This window comes from Anopheles moucheti, chromosome 2 (genome assembly GCF_943734755.1).
Source record: "Anopheles moucheti chromosome 2, idAnoMoucSN_F20_07, whole genome shotgun sequence".
Taxonomy (NCBI): domain Eukaryota; kingdom Metazoa; phylum Arthropoda; class Insecta; order Diptera; family Culicidae; genus Anopheles; species Anopheles moucheti.
In genome coordinates, this window is record NC_069140.1 from 56,066,179 (window position 1) to 56,089,033 (window position 22,855).

The following is a 22,855-nucleotide window of genomic DNA, read 5'->3' on the forward strand; positions in this document are numbered from 1 at the left end:
CACCAGCAGTGAGCGAGTACGGTTGCTACGCTACGGTTCTGTACTGACGTCTGCGCTTGTGTCTCTGCCGCGTCATCCATGCCGTGGTGGTGTAACACAACGTCCTAACATCCGGGAACAATGCGACTCGGCTTAATCTCAGGACACTCTGTCTCTTGCCGTCGTCGCTTGCATCGCCAGCGCTGCCTAACAGCATCCGGGTACGGATATTATGTTGAAATGCAAACGGGTACGATGCACGGCTAGCTACTGTGTGTGCGTGTGTGAACGTGCCTAACTGTGCTGCACGTTAGTACACATCACCTGAAAGCTTTCCTTATGCTCAATCTCTTCTCGAGTGGATCTTCTGAATGAATGGCAAGCCGAACAAGTGAAGTTTTTCTTTTTTGCAAGTGACTTTAAATGCTGTTATTCATGCGTAGCATCACGGTCTTAAAGTGGGGTGACATTGAACTGTGAAAGTGCACGAAAGGAGAACTTCAGGTGAAACACCACCAATAGGACATCACCGACTACCTCTGCGGCCACAGTCTGGAAGTACTGGTTCGGTGGAGGAACCCCTCTTGGCAATCTAAGACAGCCGAGTGGACAACGTTATATAATGAGAGGTGAGTAGCAAACGTTCACGATCAAACTCTATGCGCAAAACATCACTTCATCTTCATGTAGCAGATGAAGTTTATGCTAGCCAATCCGTACATTGTTGGGGATTCTGGGTTTCCTCACAGTTACATTCAAACATCTCGTTTCAATTGCGATTTTCAAACCCCAATATAAGGGCACTGTTCCCACTATCTCACTGGAACAATCTAAGGCATCACACGCGCCCCAGATTACGGAGAGCTGGATCACACCCAATGCCTGTGCCCTCCGTCTAGTTCGCTAAAGTAAAACGCTAAGAATGTTTTCCACAACTTTGGGGCATGCGTTGTGGTTTGCTACCAGTTTGAAACACTCACCACAAAGCAACAAACAACAAAATCGCTCCGAACTAAGCAACTACTAAGCAACTCCCGGTGAGAATCCTGCCTGCCGATGTCCGTTTTCCTTTCATTCCGCGCGATATTGTGGTTCATCTCGTTTCTTTGTAATTTGTGGTTTTTCTATCGCAGCAGTCCCGGACGTTACTTGTTGCGATGTTATTTCGCAGATGAAATGTTTGCCTAATTTTTCAGCATCCCTTCCCTTAGATCTTCCTGCACCTGGAAGCAGTTTCCATCCAGTATGCGCGTGTCGTACACAAACCCAGTCGCCCGGGAAAATTAATCCATTTAATCGAATTATTACGCTGTGGGAGCGAGGATCTTACCAGCACGAATGTTTTGTTACAAGGCTGCGGCCCGACGGGGACGCATTTTCCACCCGGCTTCCACCCCGAACTCGGCTGGAATGGCAAACAATACATCAGCCGCACCGCGGGAAAATTACGAAAACAAACATTCTGTGTCCGTGTTTTGAGTCCGCGAACTTGAGTAAATACTTAATTGTGAAGATAAATTGTGTCGTGCGAACGGGATGAAATGAAAGAAAGATGCCTTATGTACACTGCCACGCCGTGATTAATGGGTCCCAATAGTCGCATGATGCGTGATTTTGTAGCACAAGCGTACAGCTTGCATAATTTAGTGGTTCATGTAAGTGAAATGAAACAGACCGGCTCATGGTTGTTGTTTTTTTCCCAATGCGTCTTAGTGGAACGACATGATGAACTCTATGACTTTATGGTATGAGACGATTTTTGGTACGAACAGTTAAAATATTACAGTTGTATACTACTACTACTAACAATTGAGGGAAAATTATTCTTGCTTACTATTAAAGAACCCTTTTACACACATATTTTATTTCATTATGGACGATCGACCCTTATAAGTTAAGTTATAAGTTAAAATATATATAATTACTTGACTGCACTTAATTTAGTAACCCACAGTAGTGTTGGGACACATTGTTACGCCAACTGCAAGACTTGAACGGACAACCTAAACGCGAAAATAAAGCCCACATACCAAGGTCTGTGTATAGTAGAGGTCGAGTAATAATAGAACAATTTGACAAGCAGCCAAAAGTTCGTTACACGTGATTTGACGTTTGGACGCCCTTTTCCATTCAAATGTTTTGTGTGTAGTTGTGTCGGTTAATCGGGCCGGTCATAGCAACAAGATTTTTATTATTTTAGATTTGGTTGCAAATTTGTGTCGCTGTTTTTCGATTTTAGTCCGGAATAAGATCTGCAGATTTTATTGGCGATTGGTGTTAGGAATTATTGGTGTTCAAGGCAGGTGAGAAGGCAGAGAATCGGTGAGGCTCTTCACATATGAGGAAGGGAATAAGGCTCATCATATCTCTCGGTTCACAGTACGGCGTGAAAATCCGGTACCGTGTGATCAACCCTTGGTTTCAGAACACTAATAGGTGATGATCACACACCACTTTATAAAACCATCAACAGTTTGCTGTTTTAACTAAAGGCATTCAAAACGAAGGAAAACTTTAACGGCCAAGCTAATTGTGAAACTTCGCGATATAGTAAACAAGTAGGCTAGACGCAAGGAATCTTACACGGGCGACCAAAAGTCAAATGAAATCCAAAATGGCGAACCTCTATCTTGGCTATTACTCGACCTCTATCCTACACAGACTTTGCCACATACTTTCTCGCTCTTTCTAAGTAGGCTTAGAGCGTCGAAATTCAATATTTGTCTCAGATAAAACGCACCGCAACTTGTTCAATTGCACCGTGATCAATAACTTCGAACACACATTGTCACATTGCATTGTCAAGTAAACGTAATTGTTCTTGCGCTTTACGTTCATATTCTGTTCTGCTGCTGTTGACAGTTTTAGCTACACACATATGCATATGTTTTAAAATGTGCATTGTTTTCTGTGAGTTGTTCTTTCGGGGGGCAAAAAAGTTGAGTCGAGTAGAGATTTTTGTCGTTAAGCACGTGAGTCAAGGTTTTTTTTTTGGATGAGAAACTTTTGTGCGATGTGCAACATGACCAGCTGTAGCCTGCAACATGGGTATTGCATTCTTGAATCCAATACGAACATCCCACGCATCGTCTATGATGATTTCGGTGGGCATTTTTCAAACGCGGACAATTCCCTTGGCATTCTTTGTAAAATATGGCAAAATTCTGGTATTTGGTGTAGGTTGTTGCCAGTGGTTCAAAACCACTGTGGAGATGAGTACCATTTGTTCCAGCAGAACATACGGCAATTGGGTCCAAACTAGTGATGACAATTCCGTTCCTACTAGGTGGAAAAGGTGTAAAAAAATTCACAAAGTAGGTTTTTTGCACCTACATGTTGTTTATCTTGCGAAGATTAGAACGTTACCGTTAACTTCTGTTACTCTTGCTCAAAACTGTTAGAATGTAAGTAACGTTCAAAGTAACAAAAATGTATCCACGTTTGTTCAATGAACTGCTGCAAAATTGATGTACTTTTGATATGGAAAATCCAGGATAATGTTCTATTCCATTATCATGGGTAACGGTTGTCCGTGTGCCACAATGTTGTTGTTTGGGCTTAGAAGGCAAGATTCTGTGCGGAGCGGTTTTTCTAAAAAAAAAACTTGGCAGATGTCTACTGGAACGACGAAATAAATGATCGCTTAAGAAAATTTAACAAAATACATGTATAAAGTATTACCACGGTCGTTAATGGTTGAAATACCATTCATCTTTTTATTTCTTCAGTTTGCTTGTTTGTTCTTCTGTTTAATGATGTGTTCAGAACTCTGAGAAAAAATCCTCGTCGATAGTAGCGAAGAAATAATAATACCATATTTACATTCAAACCATTTTTAACCAAAAATTTTAAAGGAATTGTCCTGATGTGATTAATAATTCTAACGAACATGTAAAAATCATACCATACAGGATTATTTTTATTTTCTCGTGAAAGGTTTGTTTAATAAAAGAACCTACTTCCGTTTCGTTCCAAAAAAAGGAACTTTCTCATCACTAGTCCATTCGTGGTTTCTGTTTGGTTGGTTCTGTTTGACGTCGATTCTCAACGAACGACAGGTCATCGCTTTGGACCTGTTTAAAGAAATGTTATTTAATTTTTTATTGTATTATGATATGATTTTCGAACTTAATGATCAAGGTGGGAAATAAAAGAATAATGTGTTTGAAATTAATGTTGTCCGATTTTTTATAAAGAATGTTTTACTTTGCTAAACGAATGAAACTAATACAACAACCGATACGAAACATTTAATTCGTATGACATGGAAAAATGTATTGCAATATAATGGACGAGAATAGAAAGACCAGTCGAGCTACCGGTTGAATGTAGTTTCCAGAACTACTTTCGATATTATCTTCAGAAATTCGACTGAAACCATAAAAGTATGGTTATAACTGAATAAACGCAGGTGATGTTAATAACTCTCCAATTTCGGCCACAGAGCCACATTTGGAAAAAAGCATTCAACCACGAAACGACACTTCCAAATGGTGCTTTATGTTTGACAAATTTCGAGCATCCTGCGGAGCACGATCTGTGGCCCATTCCGTGCGAAACCGAGGATGAAACCGAAGGGTTTCTACTGCGCCAAATGAATTTCGATTTTTCGCACAGAAACTGTCCTTTCGCGTTAACGCCGACGGTGGATCGGGAAGTGTTATGCAACAGCTGACATTTCAACTTTTCATTAAATGAACATGAATTTGAATATCCATTGTGTACCGTGATCCGGAAGGATTGGGGAAATTGGTTTCCAGAAGCCATTCTGGATTCTTATCCCATGACCGCGTCCAGCTCCCATCAAAAAGTACTCTTGTGCATTATTAGTAAAGCCCGTTCGTTCATTTTCGGCTTCTTTCACAAAGAGGTTAAGGGTACAAATAATGGCCTCAGCCGCTGACGCGGCCTTTCGCAGTCTGAAGCAAACCTCCGATGCGAACACAACTCCCACGGTGCTGGGACGGAAAATTATGTAACGGAAATGCGGGCTATGACACGATCCGATGCCAGAGTTGAAGCTGCTGTTTGGTTGGGAAAAAGAGGCTTTCTCCTTGCACAGCAGCAGACGGATCTGCCTGCGAGATGCCAATGATGCCCGTGGCGTACCGACCCATTCTCGGGGCGCTGTGAAGCTAAATATGCTGGGGACGATAAAATCCACTGGTGCGAAACAATTTTGACACAAATGTGTGACATTCGCTGCCATGTTCAACCCAATTTGACCTCGTGGGTTAGATGTGGTGTGTGTAAAGGAACGATAACACGACGACTTTTGTTTTGTTTCATCTTATTAAGAAACGCATTTTTCCCACTTTTCCATCAGCTCAACGTGTGAACCTGCCGGTAGTCAGCCCTATAATCCTCGTCAAAAAGGACTTTCAGGCAATTTTTCGCATGAAACTTTTTCCCTGTTCCGTGCCAAAAATCATCCGACGAACAAAATGCTTCGCCGCTGTCGGTGTCGCTGACTTTTCGAATTATTCCGATTTTTAAGCAAACTTAGTGCTTTGTGTTGTTTTCTCGTCAGCTTAGAGAAATCATTAAAATGCGTTGTTTTGATTGTATTGTATGTGTGTATGTATTTGAGCAAACTTCCGGCATGAGGAATAAATAAAAAAAATACATATATGATGGTACAAATCGTTAAACTTCCCCTGGCGGAACGACGAGCGCAATGTCACATGTGCTTGACAATCGTTTTGTTGTGAGAATTTTCCGAGAATGTGTCAAAAAGTTTTGCCCGCGAGGATTAACATTTCGTACCAACACACATTGTTTCCATCCTTCGATAATAATTCTATACGAAACATGACATTGGCAAGCTAAACCAGTGTGGGTGCGCTGGCGTATGTCGGCGACCAATGTTGGTCCCATTTCATGCTGGTTCTAAGTAGTGAAGGGAAAACAAAGGCAGAAGTTTGTCGAATTAAATAGGGTTACCGTCAGTTCAATCGTCAAATACCGTGAAATTGTGTATGTATGTTTGTATTTGTTTGGGAAATATCGTTCAACCTCCTATTTTGTTAAAACTCTTCAACGGTATCGCTCAACGGTTTAAACGCTGTGGTAAATTTCATCCATTTTGTTTGCTTGTTGTCAAAATCAGCCTGAATGTATGCAGTCTGATGTCTACAGTAGTACAGGGTTGGTAGCTATTAGTACACAGTTTAACCGAACTGACTCAATCTTGGGTGTTTATCAAAGTTTAAACAAACAATTAATGACTAATGGCGTAACAAATGGCGTTGAACGAATGTTAGTACTCGATCCATTCATTCATTTCATTCATTTGTGTTTATTGATATAATGTGTGTATAATTAGTAACATTGGCTTTGTAATCGGTGCCGGATGTTCCCTTAACTCGATATTGTGGGGGATTGTGATAGTATTAATTGAGTGGGAATGTTTAGATTGGGCAAAAATGTTTTTAAAAAACCCCTCAATAAAGATTAGCTTATATTTCGAATTAACCTAACAGTATCCTATTTTTAACTAACCTATTCTAAGCTCTTGAGTCAATTCGTTGGTTTTGACTCGTTGGTTTTGAATCATCATACAAGATTTCGTAGGATTCTATCTGAGCTATTAATACATTTTGTTATGTATTTCTTTTTGGTTGCTTGAATGTGATCTAATACACTATCGATTTGGGATGGATAATTGCTATGGATAATTCTTGTGCTATACCATGGGGGGAGGTTCATTATTCTTTTCAGCAATTTGTTTTGAAACATATTAGTACTCGATCCAATCGGCATCTTTTACATGCCCAATATCCTACTGAAAATAATATTTTGTGATAAATGTATGGTAGTTTATTGTATGCTTCTGGTGCCAAACAAACGACGTACGAACACAGAGAGAGCGAGCTCATTAATTATCACTTATTTCACGGAATACCTCGCGTAGGCACTCACTGTCTTAGTATTTGCTATAAAAAAGCATGAGTTACAGTACTGATTTCCTTATAATTCTAAAGCTTGCATTACACTAATTGAAAACTGATTCCATAACAAATTAATCAACCATCAAACGATTCCTTTCCTTTTCCGTTCACAGGTCGACGAATACCAATCGCACTACCGAACACTGGCGCACTGTCCCGTAGAAGACACACGCTGTACATTCGTTCCGCCATAATTGTATTCATCCTGTTTGCGTTCCTGCAGTTTCATGTGATAAACTATGGTAAGTATCTATTGCTAGTAAGTAGCTACTGTCTTTCATCTTACTGCTGTCGCAAATACACTCATCTCGCATATCCCTTTCCCTTTCCGCAGACTCCTCCGATAGTGGTTCCAGCGACAGTACCAACTATTCCACGGCAGCGATCCTGCAGATGGTGCCGCCGGTATTTCACAAGTATTTGACCGGAAAACCTCGCAACTCCACGCACGGTAAGTGCTGCTTGCAACCGACAAAATGATCCACGGTCGAGAATGTTTGCGAAAGTATTTAACACCACTTTGGATGATACAATCTAGCCTTAGCCCGCCCGTCTAACCTTAGCCCGCCTGTTGACAGTATGTCTTACTGAACCTTCCAACCTCAAGCAACTTGCCTGCTTTCAACGCGTAGTGAATGTGAACAAGAATGCAGCTGATCGTTGAATGTTGATGAATCATTTATCATTCACTATTCCGCCTCACTGCGATCATTTACTCCACACGATAGCGAGGGACGCCGATGTTACTAATATTAATGGAATAACGTAAACTTTTATGGCACCGTTCCTGTCAACAACGGCGCAGTTGGAAACATCCAAAACACACCCTTCACGGTTGGGGTTTCGGCCAACTCTCGACTGGAGGGGTGATGAATAATTTCGGACCGATAAGTTCGAACAGCTCACCCGTTGCTTGCTGTTAAATATTAAGCATCCTTCAGTAACTCAATTACCGTTCGGAAAGCACCATAAACCCCGAAGAACTAGCCGAGTTTTTATGGCACTTATCAAACAAATTAATTATGAACCACCCATACACCTCCAGAGGGAAAAGTATTGTCTAGCATTGCGAAGACTTGACGTTTGGAAGCTTTACCTGGCATGTAACACTATCACTGATACAGAATTTGAGAACATTCTAAGCTCTACAGGACTGTTTCGATTCTATAAAATATTAACACAATTAACAGCATCGCTGTAAAGGTCCTTAAAGAAACTATTCCTATTCCGGTATTATTTACATATATTATTTTATGTAAGTAAGAGAACATTTTTATAAGAAACTTCGAATCGTCTTCTGATAAGTGTTTTGCTGATGCTGAACGTTATTCGCATGGAGCGTATTGTACAATGGTCGCTTAAAATATTCTCCCGTCTCACGTCTCTCATAGCACCGGCTTACAGCTTTTACGATGATGCTTAAACTTTGGAGACTTCCTCCAGCGGCAAAACGGCGTACGCTTCACTGCAAGCTGCATAATGGCGTGGAAGCTGAATTTTTAGCTTTGTTTTATTCGCTTCCTTCTTCTCTGGTGCTGCCCTTTTTTTGGGATTTTATTCTGCAAGGAACGGAACGTTGATAAAGACTGTAACAGCATTCGTGCAAAAAGCGCTCGATAATGCGAGGTACGCGCAAAAATGCAGCCTTCAAACGAATGCTCAAACCATATCCCCGCGATCCCAGCGCCAGGCGAAGCAGGTCACCTCGGTACTCGTGGCACGAAAAGTGTCACTTTTGATGGAAAACGTGTTTGCAGCGTTTCTGAAACACCAAATGATATTTTTTTGTGTTCTATTTATTTACCCTGCTTGGCCCGTTGGCTGAAGGAATTGATTTCCCGTCAGTTTGGTGAAAAATAGCTCAAAGTTCTCAAGATGCAACCGTACAGTAGGCCATGAGGAATTAAAAGCGTTGATTTTTGATGTTCATAACAGAACTCTACAACAGAATACAGACAGTCCCCGAGATACGCTATTATAGCGGAGCGCTATAATCCGGGGAAAATCCGCGTAAGTCGAATCCTGGTGTAATTTCGTTTATACCTCAAAGTCACAGAGTCGACTTCCTTCTCTGCACTTAATTTTTTCACCGAATCTAGCGATTTTAAGAAAAAAGACATTAAAATAGGTTAGAAAGAAAGGTTTTATGTGACAGAAAAAGGTATTTTCCACCAATTTTCACCTTTTTGCTTAGATTTTGTGCTATAAACTAGCGCATCTGTCAAATTTCCAAAAACCGCGTATCTCCGAATCCGCGAATAAGAGGAACCGCGTATCTCGGGGACTGCCTGTATATTGTCTATCTAAGACAAGAAAATTTATTGCACTGAGGGTTACAGATAAAGGGCCCATGTTGCCAATCTCAAATATTTTTAGGTCCAGGAGCAGGAGATGAATTCCTTGACCGCAGAAGTACCTAACTGACAGAAGATAACTTAACTCACGTAACAATGGTTGAACATTTGGCTTTGTAGTAAAACATAAGACCACAAAGTCGGGGCGATCCGGTGGTGTATTGGTAGCCGTGCCGGTTTTCACACGACAGGACAGGTCCAAAATCCCATCCGGACCAATTCCCCTTAGCACAAGAACTGACTATCCGGTTACGTTGTAAACTAAGTTTGATAAGCCAAAAATGGCAGGCATGACCAGACCTAGTAGATCGTTACACCAAGAAGAAGAAGAAGGCCAGTAAAAAGTCATGAGGCCAAAAAGTATATAAAATGCTTCTTTTATGTTGTCTAGATATCAGAAGAGAACTCCGGATTAATTAATACTTTAAATGTTTGCTTTGCACACCTCTTTATTCCGCATTCGGTCGTAATTGCACACGTATCCTTCTCCGTTGCAGGTCAAAATGGTACACACTTTGGAGGAGAGGGGCCCCGGACGGCCAACATCAGCGACATCCTGCGCATGATACACCGCTACAATGACCTGCAGACTGTTCTCAACGAGGACATCTACGGTCCATTACAAAATGATTCTGTGATAATAGTAGTGCAGGTAAGTCCGGTACAGGAAGCGTGAGCGGGGGGGGGGGGGGGGGGGGGGGTTTGCTATCCTTTAGCGTGTGGGTCTCTTGCGTCGGGAGGTTCTAGCCGATACACTGTTGAGCCGTAGCTCGTAACTTCCGGTGGTGCGCTTGCCAATTACCATTAGCTGTTGCCGCTGTAACTGTTGCACCCGCTGCTGGTCGTCCTGCTCATCATCGTCCGGCACATCGATCGATCTGTCCCGACTCAGTCGCCGCCCCGTCGACGAGGTGGTCGCGGTGGTGATGGTGGTGGTGGTTAGGGAGGAAATCGTCCGCCCGGCCCGATACCGGCCTTGGGAGCGCTGCTGTTCCAGTGATGCAATTTTGGCCGCCGTGCGAACGATAAACGCACTGGTCAGCATGTCATAGGGCCGGATCTGCCAGATGTGCTGCGAGGGGTAGTCCTGGTGCAGGCGAGTAATCCGGTTGCGGGCTGGATCACCGATGCGTATCCGTGGCCAACGCGGTTCATGCCTCAGCGATTCCGTCAGCAGACTCCAGTGATTGGCATAGTTTACGCTGGCCCTGAGATGGATGTTGAAATCCTGTGGGCACTCCAGCTGATGTCGCACACTGAGCCGGCGTGACTCTGCCCCGGGCAGCAACGACTGCGAAGTAAACGATACGCAGAAAGGACGGTTAAATTCATGCGACGAGTGACGGCATCCTTTCAAAGCAATCAATTACGTCAGTGGACGGGCCCGAGATCGGGTCCCGGTAGAGATGAGAGATCGCACGGGAAACAAAAGCTGACACTGGGTCAAACAATCGCTCCCACTTACCAGCACGGTCGGCCAGAACTTTCTGCGCGGAACTCGACTACCGAGCAACTTCCGGAGTGCCAACTCGCACACACTGAACAGCGTGTCCGGCGTGGTGTGGGCGCTGCGAGGAATCCTGTCCGGTCCGGAGTGTCGTGCATGTAAACGAGGGAAGATGAGATGGGAAACACTTCCACTGCATTATTTTGCATCAACGCGTAACGGCAACGGCACGTCGCGAGTTTGTTTACTGGCGCTCCTGGCAGGAAGCTAAAATCATTCTTGCGCTCCCGGGTTCCGAAAGCGGTGAAAGCAGTGGGTGAATAACTTCTATAATTGGTCAACTTTATGCATGCCCATGCACGTCCGGTTTCTCCGGCTTGCGGGGACGGGGCTCAGACAGGAAATTAGTAGTGACGAGGGTGTGTATGAGTTTGCGAAAGAGTCAAGGTCGCATAAGCGAGGGGTTATGTTATAGCTATTTTAGGTGAAAAGTCACGTATGCTATTAAATTCATTCTATAGAGGTTGGTCTTGCTTGCAATAAAGCGGGCAACAAATTGAGTAATATACAGGCAGTCCCCGAGATACGCTATTATAGCGGACCGCTAAAACCCGGGAAAATCCGCATAAGTCGAATCCTGGTATAATTTCGTTTATACTTTAAAGTCACAGAGTCGACTTCCTTCTCTGGACTTAATTTTTCACCGAATCAGGCGATTTTAAGAAAGAATACATTAAAATAAGTTTAAAAGAAATGTTTTATGTGACAGAAAAAGGTATTTTTGACCAATTTTCATCTTTTTGCTTAGATTTTGTGCTATACACTAGCTCATCTGTCAAAGTTCCAAAAACCGCGTATCCGCGACTGCCTGTACTTTTATTTAAACATTTTCCTACGAGGGTAATAGCCCACCACGGATAAGTAGCGATAGCGTGTGGGTAAAATTTCGATTCCATTTAATTAAACCCCATAAGTGCGGCTTTGCAAACAAACTGAATTACATTGTGAGCAACCGAAATCCAACCACAGGCTATCCGATAGCCAATCAATTTGCTTAATGATCTAACACAGCGAAAGGTGCGTTTGTTCGGCGATATTCTGCCGCCCATCACCACGCGGGCACGGTTTGTGGTGTATTCGTGTATTTATTATTTCTATTCCCTTCGCTTGTCACTGCACAACGAACCGCGCCGCGCCACAACACTAACCTTCGCCGGCTGCGGTACACCTTGCACTTGGGCTCAAAGCTAACCGGAAGTTTAAATTTAATCACATTCATTACACACTGTGCTGGTGTGCCACCAGCTGGCAAAACGGATTCTTTCCGAAACCTGATGGTTCCGATCACCCGATTAATCGATGTGACCCTCTCAGGGGAAATCACTTATAAAATAAAGGGCTCTCCACCAACCGAACCGAAACCCGTTCCGATCGCTTGAAACACCGAGCTCGGAATGAAATCGATTCAGCAGCGGGAACGTTTTTCGGGCTCCCAACGTCAACCTTATCCCCGTTTTTTTTTTGCGCTCCCTTTACCTGGGCGATTTTCTATGGGTGAGTTGTGCTAAACTTCGATGGTCGCTTTTTCAATAATAACCGTTCGTTTGGTTTACGACCAGTCCGAATGGGCGAGCCTGTACGAGGCGAAAGGCTTGTTACGCCTTTCACGGTGCACAAAAAAAGGGAAAACCTCCGTACTCTACACACAGCACACACCGTACAACCCGGTGTCATGCAGAGCGATGTGGTACCTATTATAATTCCGGACGTCCTAAATATGTCCGTTTCATGTTTTCCCAATCTCACCTTCCCCAGAGGCCAGACCCCCCACCCAGATCCCTTCCGCGATGGTGGAGCGATGATGTTCCCTGCCACATCAGCGACACGGGAACGTGAAACGAGAAACGAGAGTGTGGGATCTGACAATCGAAAGTTTATCGCTTGCGTTGCTTAATGTTGGTGACGTTATTATAGGTCAGGTCCCAATAGGTGGGTCCCAATAGGCTGCCAGAGAGCGCAAGGGATTGATTGGAATCCACATCAAACTCCACCTCAGGGGCATCTATTTGTGGTAGCTTTCCTCAATCTGCAACCGAAAAATTGTATTTTAATAAAACATTTTATACACACAATCAATGCGCTGTATGCAGAAACGGATCCTGCCATGGCGTATCCGTTTTATGTTATGGTTATGGTCTTGCCATTGAAACCGAAACACCGTTCGCGCCGTTATCGCTAAGACCAGCGACGGTTATTAGTTGAATGCAAATAAAATTCCTTTGTCAGCACAGCAACCCCACCGTTTAAATAGCACTCCGTGCGAGGCCAAGCGGACCGTGATTTTTGTGGTAGGCTAAGCTGGAAAATTCCCTACCCATAATACTACCCGGAAGTGATTTTCTTGCGCTCGTTTCAGCGGTCCCTTTTTTTCCCAAGAAATTCTGATTTCGTCTCGGGGCGAAGTTGCCGCCGGGTGGAAGAACGATGAATCGATTCTTGACTTTTAAATTGCGGACAAAAAAAAACGCCGGAAGTCAAGAAACAAAGAATATCCCCAAGTCATGATGTCGATGTCGAAGGGAAGCGCACAACAAAAAAGGCCACATTTTTTCGATCGTGACTTTTGCTGACTTCGTTTACGCTAGCACCCGGAATTCGAATCGTGAAGCGAGGAAAATTATCCGGGATTAACAATCCCGTCCCGCGCTACACTGTGCGGATGATTCCAATGGTTAGTGCTCTTTAGTGCTAGGGATTGGGAGTTTTTCAACCCGCTGCTGGAGGCAACGCTTTTCATTCATAATTTTCTCAAGGAAATCGGAAGGGAATAGGGAATAAAAAACACAGTGTGAAGGTTTTGCAAGAATAATATCGTTATCCGCTTTTCGGCTTTTCTGCAATCATTGTTTTTTTTTTATTAGATATGTTACTAGTTTGTTGCGAATTGTTTTATAAATAGTGGAACGATTCTTTTCAAAACTATCAAATGCTTAACAACTCTATTCAATGAATAGTTCTCTCCGAAACTCTCATGTTCACGATGAAGCAACACATCTGCCCCCGCCTTGGTGGAGCTTTCGTTCCGGTAATAATGTAATAATTTCTTTTTAATGGTACCGACCACTTGGAGACATTATTTTCGACGACCATCCACGACCGTGCCCGAATGTTGCAATATTCGATATTAATTATGCTACAGAGACACCACTACGTACTACAGCCCCAAACAACCCGCACACGGTCCTCGAGTCCGTTGCATCAGCAATCTTTGGCTGTGGGAAATGGTGACTCAATTATTTCCCCATTAAACCGGGAGACAACCGGGCGGTAATAATTACTACCTTACATTACGCACCGGGGGAACATTCTTCTGTACGTCCTTGCGCGGTACCATCCCGATACCGTGGAACGGAAAAACAACCAGGCGCCTCCATTCAAATGTCGCACGTGGCCGTCGCTGGCACGAACCAATTTCGTTACAGCTCAATAGCTTCGCACAGTGATTGTGCGGCTAAAATCACGTACCATGCAGAAACGGGCTGGTCAGAAGGAACTTATTCACGGTGTGCACACCACACTTTCCACCTAAATTATTCTACTCCCGTGCGCGAAGGATGGCACCGAACTGCGGCGGCTGGTGGTCCATGAATGTTTGCTTTTAATTACCTCATAGAAAACGCGTTCTGAAAGGTTTGAAATTTAAACTCTCCAGTCCAGTAATTATTAGTTTGAGATATTTGCGTTTCATCAGAGCCTTTTTCTGCGATGGGATATTCACAGCTGGTGCAAAAGAGAGAAGCACCCGAGATTTATAATGATGAATATTTTATATTAGAACATTATTTTACTTAAATCTAAACATTTTTCTCTACATTCTTTCTCTTCACGTATCTTTTTCTCGCATGGCTCACAGGTACACAAAAGGATAACATACTTACGGCATTTAATTGTAAGCTTGGCCCAAGCGAGAGACATTTCGCGCACATTGCTCGTCTTCTCACACGACCACTACGACGATGATATCAACGATCTGGTACAGAGTATAGACTTTTGTAAGGTAATGCAGGTACGTACTCATGTCTCGTCCGTAACCGTTGCAACAATGGTCGTGTTAATCCGGCGCATAAATTGATTGTTTTGTAACACTTTTTCATACCGTATCCGGTCGACGTCAGATTTTCTATCCCTTCTCCATACAAACGCACCCGAACGAGTTTCCCGGTGCCGACCCCGGTGACTGCCCGAGGGATATTAAAAAAGAACAGTAAGTCTTTGCTGAGAGATGCTTCAACAGTCATTGTCTGATGGTTTGCTTTGGTATGCGCTTTACCCACAGGGCACTGCTGCGGAAGTGCAACAATGCGCTCCATCCCGATCTGTACGGACACTACCGGGAGGCGAAATTCACCCAAACCAAACACCACTGGTGGTGGAAGGCGAACCGTGTGTTTGACCAGCTGGAAGTGACCAAGTACCATACGGGTAGGTGCACAAACTGAGTTAAAAAACCAATCCCCCTGCAGCAACACTCAATTTGCTCAATCGTTTTCGTTCCCCGGGATGGTGTTCAGGGATGGTGGTGTTTCTCGAGGAGGATCACTACGTCGCCGAGGACTTTCTCTACATCCTCGAACTCATGTTCCGGAAATCGCAGGACCTGTGTCCGAAGTGTAACATCCTATCGCTAGGCACATATCTGAAAACATTCAACTACTACACGTACAACAAGAAGGTAATTTAATTGATCAATTTTAAAACACCGAAGGTTACACAATGCCACACCCAAACTCACAAGTTCCCCCCCCAAAATCGGTTTGATACATTAGAACGAAACAGTCCAGTCAGTTCCTGTACGCTGGCACCGGTACGCTTGTCTAAGTATATCCTGAAACACTGAACCCACACCAAATTCGGCACACAAACCAATCATCGAGTGTATTTAGTTCCTTTGCAATTTACCAAAAGTGAAGCAAAGACACAGCGCAAGCAGACCATTCTATTTCCACCCCTCCACATGCAACACAAACAGGGACAAATCCGAATGTACAGAATAGATCGATTTCGTCTTTTTACGTTGGCTATGGTTATGTTTTCCGTATCATTTTTGTTCGCTGTGATAGTTTTACATTCTTTATCGATTTATCGACACACTGCCGATACACATCGCACAGTGGAAGTTATTTTGTCCTCGACGATCGATTGATCGATTGATTCTTCTATTTTTTTTTTGTAAATTCAATTGTGTAATTATAATTAAAGATTTTAAATACATTACATTAAGTTTCACTGCAACACAGAAGATACTCAGCGAAGTACACTTCCATATGGTCCTTAGTTATGCTTGCTCCAACGCCACTAGATCACAAATGAACACACCTACACACCCTGTGCTTGGCCATTCACGTCTTAGAATGTTTCAATACGAATAGATATATTACACTCCGTCACGTATACGATACACTACATTTATTGTCACCTATTGCTCCATTGGCGCAGAGGATGCACAAAACGGGGGAAGAGTTCGACAGGGATCGCCTGGATTATTACATTTTCCCCGACATCGATGTCTGAATGTCTGTACCGTCTGTCATTCGGGATGTGCTGTCGCACAAAACACTAACTACTATGTATCACTTTGTCGCATAACCTCACACACTCACGTACACACTGCTGCTGCCGCTGCTGCTACTAAAGGTTAAAAGAACATTAAATATCTCTCTATCTACCCTTACAATCTTTCGTGTCACTAACGCGTGCTTCAACACATCAAACCGCGCCATCATTCACCATCATCTACCATCATCTTCGCTCATCCCTCATTTCATCACACCAAACGCCACACTTGCCGAAACCGCCAGCGTGCCCAGCAGAACGGCTGGTATCCGAGAAAGGTAGCAAAAGTGGGCACTGTCTGGGAAGGGCAACAGTCAATTCCGTTGCACGGTACGAATACCGACCGAGGACCGTCCGCCTCCCTTTCGGGCGCTTACAGTGTGCTTAGTAGAAGTCAGTTGAAAGATGCAGAACGCCGAATACGGGCCGAAACGGTCGATGTCGGTGCGTTGCTAGATCGCAATCGCCACTTCCAATCGGATTCGACGGGATCGATTCGTGGAACGGTGGATGCATTACGGATGCATCCCGCTAGCCGTCGGTCACCTCCCGATCTGCCTGCTTGGTTCGATCGGCCACAAGACGCACTGATTGGACAGACACACCACAGCAATATTTTCGCAAACAATGAACGTAACGGTTTTCTGAATCATCCTTCCAATTCAAAACCACTCTCGCTACCCGACAACGTCTGGCAACAACGGCGGCCGCTGCAGCATCAACAGCAGCAGAAGCTGCTCCAACAGCAGCGCCAATTGCAGCAGCAACAGCAGCTGATGCTACAGAAACAGCGGCAACAGCAGCAGGACCGGCAGCAGCAAGAGCAACAGTCGCAACAGCAATCGCTGCAGACGCAGGGCACCACGGAAAAGTATGCGTCACAGTCGCAGTGGGGCTACCAGGTGCTACCGACCCTGTACTCGATCTATCAGAAGGTAGCGCCATCTATCCATCTCCTTCTCACGCTACAAACTGCTATAGCAGTTGCTGCAACTACTACCTCTACTACTACCATTACTTATACTTTGTTACCCAATATCTGAAGTTATTTGTTTTCTACTACCATGCTGCTACTATTATTGCTATCAATTACGTCACGTTGTAATGGCATACTTTTACTAGTTTTGACCCTTTACACTTTAGTCAGCATATACTAAGGTGGCGTGTGTATATCAGCTTATCAGCCTATCTTTTTAACACCCGGTTTTCGTTTGGATTAGATGGCTTTATATCGGATCAATTTTACTTGTATTGCATTGTTTTGTCTTTTTATTGTTTTGCAATTTTTTTTTATCGTTTGTTGATTTGCCTATTTACTGCCAAACCGACAAAAACCATTCTGCTTATTTTATTTGCGCTAGTCGATGAGATACATTTGTTTGGTGAATTTGCTTTTGACATAACAATGCTCCAGAAACGATTTAAAACATTAAGGTTTCAAGCGCATATTTCAAGCGGGATTCATGCATATAAATGAACATAATGTTCATATGTTTTATATAATATCTCTGTGATGAAATGAAATCAAATAGCAGTAATCCCTTTTAGAGTAGTTCAATTGCTTTATTGTCGCCGTTCCTCAATAAATAAATTTGGCTTGCTCTCTGTTTATGGTTCAGTTGCTGAGAAGTTAATGCTGCAAAATCTATGAGCTTTTTCGTAAACACACTTTTACAAAACGATATCAAATGAATAACTCGTTTGCAATGATTAATATAGATTTTTTGACATATGATGTTGATGGATTCCATATTAGTTTGGTATCCATTATTTTTGCGTGGAATTGATTACTTTCCTTCCATCCATCCCAATATACAGGGAGTTCAAGGTAAATTTGACAGTTACCCACGAAAAAAACATAAAAACAAAAATTGAAACGTCATTAAGGACAGTTTTCAGTTCAGTTGTGGAGAATAGGGTCCTGAATTTAGCATTTCGGAGTACGAAAACAACTCATAATAGCTGTTTTCCTTCCAGTCCCACCAACTACTCAGTAGAACTATTCTGATCGTTAGTCTCATTTGGTCACCGATTGAAGTTCTTCAACGTTTCAAAACATTAAGAACTTGAACGATTTCATTCATTTATTTGGCCAAGGTTTCACGGAAATTCGTACCTAGCGTTCAAGGCCCCAAACTCCAAGCTTAATTTTGAAACAACTTTACAGTAGCTCCTGAACGAAGACTTATGACATATTGGTCAACTGCGATTAGGTCAGAATGTTTTTGGCATTTAAAATGATGCGATGAACTCCTTCCCTTATCGAATATTGGTATAAAATTATTCATTCGAGGCCTCTGTTTCGCGCAAATTTGTTCTTCTTATGTGGTGTTACTTCCGTTCTTAAGTTTGTCCAAATAGTTCATATGCAGTGACATCTCGCGTTCATTAGCTTGCTTCGATTTATTTTCAATTGTATCACTTTAATCTCTACCCAATGAACACTTACTGCGGTAATACGACCGGGCCGTTCTAAATGAATGAAAAAGAAACTGAATTATCGCAACAGCCGCACCGAATGAACTATTACAATGCTATCAAATTCATAATGCCCATGTAAATAAAGGGTTTAAGCTATTTGTTACCGCTTATCAGGAAGATTGCATCGCGAAGATTAATCGAAACTGAAAGTGTCGTACAACGTGTTGGCAGATTATACAAACCATTCATGCTCCATTCATTGTCGACATGCTCAACCGGTTCGATATGATGCATCCTTGCAACGTTCACCGTTTCAGTTTCCGTCGATTGCGGAAGTGTTTGTGTGCGTGTCACTGCTCTCAGTCTCTCTCTCTCTCTCTCTCTCTCTCTCTCTCTTTCACGTTTCCCTACCCCAATGTACAAATGTGTCTGTCCATCTATTAAAGCCTGCTTTTACTGTGTGTATGTTTGCATTTCATCCATTATTGCTCGCCATACCAAACGATATCGATCATAGACCGCGTGTAGAAGCAGTTATTGTTTTAATGAGCACCACCAAAGCACCATTGCACAGCACGTACACTTACACTGGATTTGCATGCTAGTTGCTAAACTGCCATCCTGCCATCCTGCCATCCTTTCCCTTTCCAGCGAGGCAATTCGCTTCCATTTATGCTGCAGTTTACCCCGCACCAGTTATCCTTTCATTTCATTGTGCAGTTTTAATTATCATCTGTCGAGCACCTAAACGATAGCGTTTCGATTGTAAAAGTAACATTATCGCACGTAGCTTTTCAACCATTCAGGATGAATTTATCCTGCAATCCAAGGCTTGTATTTTTGAGTTTGATTTTAAATGTGTGAAAAGCTGTCCTTCGAACCAAGTATGTTTGGATATGTTTCTGTCTGTTCCTTTTATGCTAGAAAGTTCTTTGTTATGGTTTCTCTTGCTAGTCGTCAACGCGGAAAATTGCAATGTTTTATTTGGAAATTTCCACCATCCGTAAGGGCAATTAAATTATAAAAAACTCTACTCCTAAACTGTAAACTATATAAATTCACCGGTAGTACTGTTTGCTAAAATTGTTACAACCTTGCATCATAGCACTAAACTTAGTAGTAACACCCCCGAACTGTTTGCCCGTACGTTTGCGTTACGTTGCGTTACGCTTCGGCGTTATCCCATCTACTCACTACTGTGGAGTTGGCTACACGGCTACTTTCAACTACGTAACTCACATTGCACGCACATTCCTTACGCAGGTTGAAGTGACGCCCTGGATAAGCAGCAAGCACAACATGGGCATGGCGTTTAATCGTACCACCTGGTACGATATAGTACGCTGTGCGCGTCACTTTTGCGAGTATGACGACTACAACTGGGACTGGTCATTGCAGCACGTGTCGCAACAATGCCTAAAACAAAAGCTGCACGTGATGGTGGTGAAAGGACCGAGAGTTTTCCACATCGGCGAATGGTACAGTGCCCGCGTAGAAGGTAATGATCACTGTGCATAGTATATTAACGTCCACCTATCTTGCTTTCTAGTGGAGTACATCATAAAAAGAGTAACTGCGAGTCGAACCAGGTGATCTCGAAGGTGCAGCAAGTCCTGAAGGTGGCACGTGGCTCCCAGCAGCTGTTCCCCCGTTCGATATCACTCACACAAACCAGTGTGATTAAGAAGACGAAGCTGCGCAAAGGGAACGGTGGATGGGGCGATCAGCGAGATCATCAGCTGTGCTTCAACATGACGCTCGTTGGGCGGTAATGTTGCGGTGCAACAACCAACCATACCACTCCTGCAGCTCGTTTCCCTTAGATAACACGCACATTCCTTGCTGTCCATGGGTGCACTACTAGGGACGATCGTAACACTACAACGACCGTATAATGAATCGAATCGTTTGCAAGGGAGTCTAGCTCTTACGTTGTATGTAAGTAGAGTAATAAACCCGAAACCCCAGCCTCCGTAGCTAAATAGACAATGTAAGAAGCAGTCCGTGTGTTTTTTTTTGTATTCAGGGCTGGAAAAAGGCAAGACCAAAGTTATGTTTGAGTTGAATGTTTATTTTAGAATATTATTTCCACTAGCCAATTGTTCCACATTGTTCTTCTTTTGTTTGCCTGCACAGTAAGTCAATGGCAATGGGCAGAGTGGTTGATTTTAATCGAATGTTACCAAAAACACAGGCAAAGCGAAGGTAGTATTAAGCGTAGCGTTAGATTAGATGTAAGTGAAAAAGACAGAACCTAAGACTTGGCAACAGGCCAGTAATGATCCTGAGCGCTAAAAATTACGGGATGCTGCTTTTTATAGGCATTTCCTTTATTTATTCAAACATTCTTTGTTCATGTTGAAGCATCGACAGCACCTTGTCGTCCAATAAGTTACTGTGTTGGAAGGTAAAGTATTTTGCACACGTTTTTTCTAGGAAAATGCAAACAAAAATTGCTGTTGGTCTCTTTGAATGCATCTCAAACCAATCCCCAACACTCTAGTCCCGGATGTTTTCTTTTTTATTTTGTTTCATTTTCAATGGTATTTTGTTAAAATTATTTTCCAAAACGTATCCGTGTCCACAAGTCAGAACAATTTTATTCTTTCCATGTGAGTAAAAGTAGCAAAAGAAAGAGAAAATTCGATTGTTACGGTTGCTGTAAGCCTAACGTTTGCCGATCATGTTAAGTGCTAGTGTTGTCAAATTGTCCCTCTATTGGCAATAGTACGTAAGTGTAATGTTAGGTTTAACGGAAACGAATACAATAAACATTAAGTGAACGGCACAGGCACTCAAATTAATAAATCGAATGTATATATGAATTGTGAGACGGTTTTTTTTATATTTATAGTAGAAGCAGATGATTTGAAATGGTGATTTGAAATGCAGCACGCCATCAATTCTTCTCAATTTGGGCCTGACACGCCTTCTCCAGCGGCGGATCAAACGGTAGGCGGAGTAGGCGGTCGCCTAGGGCCTCGTCGTGTTGGGGGCCCCAAACAATTTGTGCCAATTGTGCGATTTTTGGGAATTTAACAGCAGAGTTAATTTATAGGAAGAAAATTAATTGAAAAGGTAAAAAATTGATAAAATATATCTTCCTTAGTTATACAAAACATTTGTTTCTATGTAATTATTTAAATGCAGAGAAGAATATCGACTTTGTGACTTTAAAGTATAAACGAAATTACACCAGGACCGGGGCACTAATTTTTCCGTTAATCGAGAAAAATTTCTTCGAAAACTACCAGTTTTCGAATGCATAGTACCAGGAGAGCATCCACGAAAGAGGTAGCACCTAGTATAGCAATTTTGATCGAAAACCGCCGAAAAGTATGCAATATTTAAAAACTAAATTTCCCGTTGGTCGAGAAAAATTTCTTCGAAAACTACCGGTTTCTGAATGTATAGCATCAGGAGAGCATCCACGGAAGAGGTAGCTCCTGGTACTGCGCCGTAAGGTATGCAATGTATATACACTAACTTTGCAACCAATTTGCAATGCAATGCGCCGTAAGGTATGCAATGTTTATACACTAACTTTGCAACCAACTTGCAATGCAAGTTTGGTGCATGCAAGAAACTTGCAAGATGGCGCTCAACTTCGTACTTGCATGCAACAAACTTGCATGCAAACTTGCATGCAAGAACTTGCATACAGACTTGCATGCAAGAACTTGCATACAAACTTGCATGCAAACTTGCATGCAAGTTTGCATGCAAGAAATTGCATGCGAAAACTTGTATGCAAGTTTGTTGCATGCAAGTACGAAGCTGGGCGCCATCTTGCAAGTTTCTTGCATGCACCAAACTTGCATTGCAAGTTGGTTGCAAAGTTAGTGTATAAACATTGCATACCTTACGGCGCTACCGGGAGCTACCTCTTCCGTGGATGCTCTCCTGGTACTATACATTCGAAAACTGGTAGTTTTCGAAGACATTTTTCTCCACCAACGGGAAAGTTAGTGTTTAAACATTGCATACCTTTCGGCGGTTTTCGAGCAAAATTGCTGCAAAATTTTTCTCCACCAACGGGAAAGTTAGTGTTTAAATATTGCATACTTTTCGGCGGTTTTCGTCCAAAATTG

General features: G+C 42.8%; 2 protein-coding genes across 3 annotated transcripts; one reads left to right on the forward strand and one right to left on the reverse strand.

Moving 5' to 3' along the window:
- Positions 1 to 512: 512 nt before the first annotated feature.
- LOC128310133 (alpha-1,6-mannosyl-glycoprotein 2-beta-N-acetylglucosaminyltransferase) lies at positions 513 to 21,572 on the forward strand. 2 transcript variants are annotated; one of them, XM_053046729.1, is made up of 11 exons: positions 513 to 608; positions 7,043 to 7,171; positions 7,264 to 7,380; positions 9,781 to 9,935; positions 14,644 to 14,796; positions 14,906 to 14,994; positions 15,067 to 15,212; positions 15,302 to 15,462; positions 16,589 to 17,278; positions 20,028 to 20,242; positions 20,314 to 21,572. In XM_053046729.1, exons 1-11 carry the CDS (start codon positions 602 to 604, stop codon positions 20,534 to 20,536), a joined length of 2,085 nt encoding a protein of 694 aa, XP_052902689.1. In that variant the 5' UTR covers positions 513 to 601; the 3' UTR covers positions 20,537 to 21,572. The 2 variants fall into 2 exon arrangements, with proteins under 2 accessions (XP_052902689.1, XP_052902768.1); XM_053046808.1 differs by lacking the exon at positions 16,589 to 17,278.
- On the reverse strand, positions 9,968 to 12,009 carry LOC128310379 (uncharacterized). The gene is made up of 3 exons (XM_053047044.1): positions 11,939 to 12,009; positions 10,749 to 10,863; positions 9,968 to 10,574 (listed from the first exon to the last, which is right to left on the reverse strand). Exons 1-3 carry the CDS (start codon positions 12,007 to 12,009, stop codon positions 9,996 to 9,998), a joined length of 765 nt encoding a protein of 254 aa, XP_052903004.1. The 3' UTR covers positions 9,968 to 9,995.
- Positions 21,573 to 22,855: the final 1,283 nt, after the last annotated feature.

What these genes read in the sequence shown, in the direction of transcription:
- LOC128310379 (XM_053047044.1), bottom strand. Translation starts at nt 12,009, where the DNA reads ATGAATGTGATTAAATTTAAACTTCCGGTTAGCTTTGAGCCCAAGTGC. An exon ending in GTGTACCGCAGCCGGCGAAG is followed by an intron (nt 10,864 to 11,938) that starts GTTAGTGTTGTG and finishes CGGACCGGACAG; the next exon opens with GATTCCTCGCAGCGCCCACA. An exon ending in AGTTCTGGCCGACCGTGCTG is followed by an intron (nt 10,575 to 10,748) that starts GTAAGTGGGAGC and finishes TTTACTTCGCAG; the next exon opens with TCGTTGCTGCCCGGGGCAGA.
- LOC128310133 (XM_053046729.1), top strand. An exon ending in AGTGACCAAGTACCATACGG is followed by an intron (nt 15,213 to 15,301) that starts GTAGGTGCACAA and finishes GATGGTGTTCAG; the next exon opens with GGATGGTGGTGTTTCTCGAG. An exon ending in GTTTTCCACATCGGCGAATG is followed by an intron (nt 20,243 to 20,313) that starts GTACAGTGCCCG and finishes CTTGCTTTCTAG; the next exon opens with TGGAGTACATCATAAAAAGA.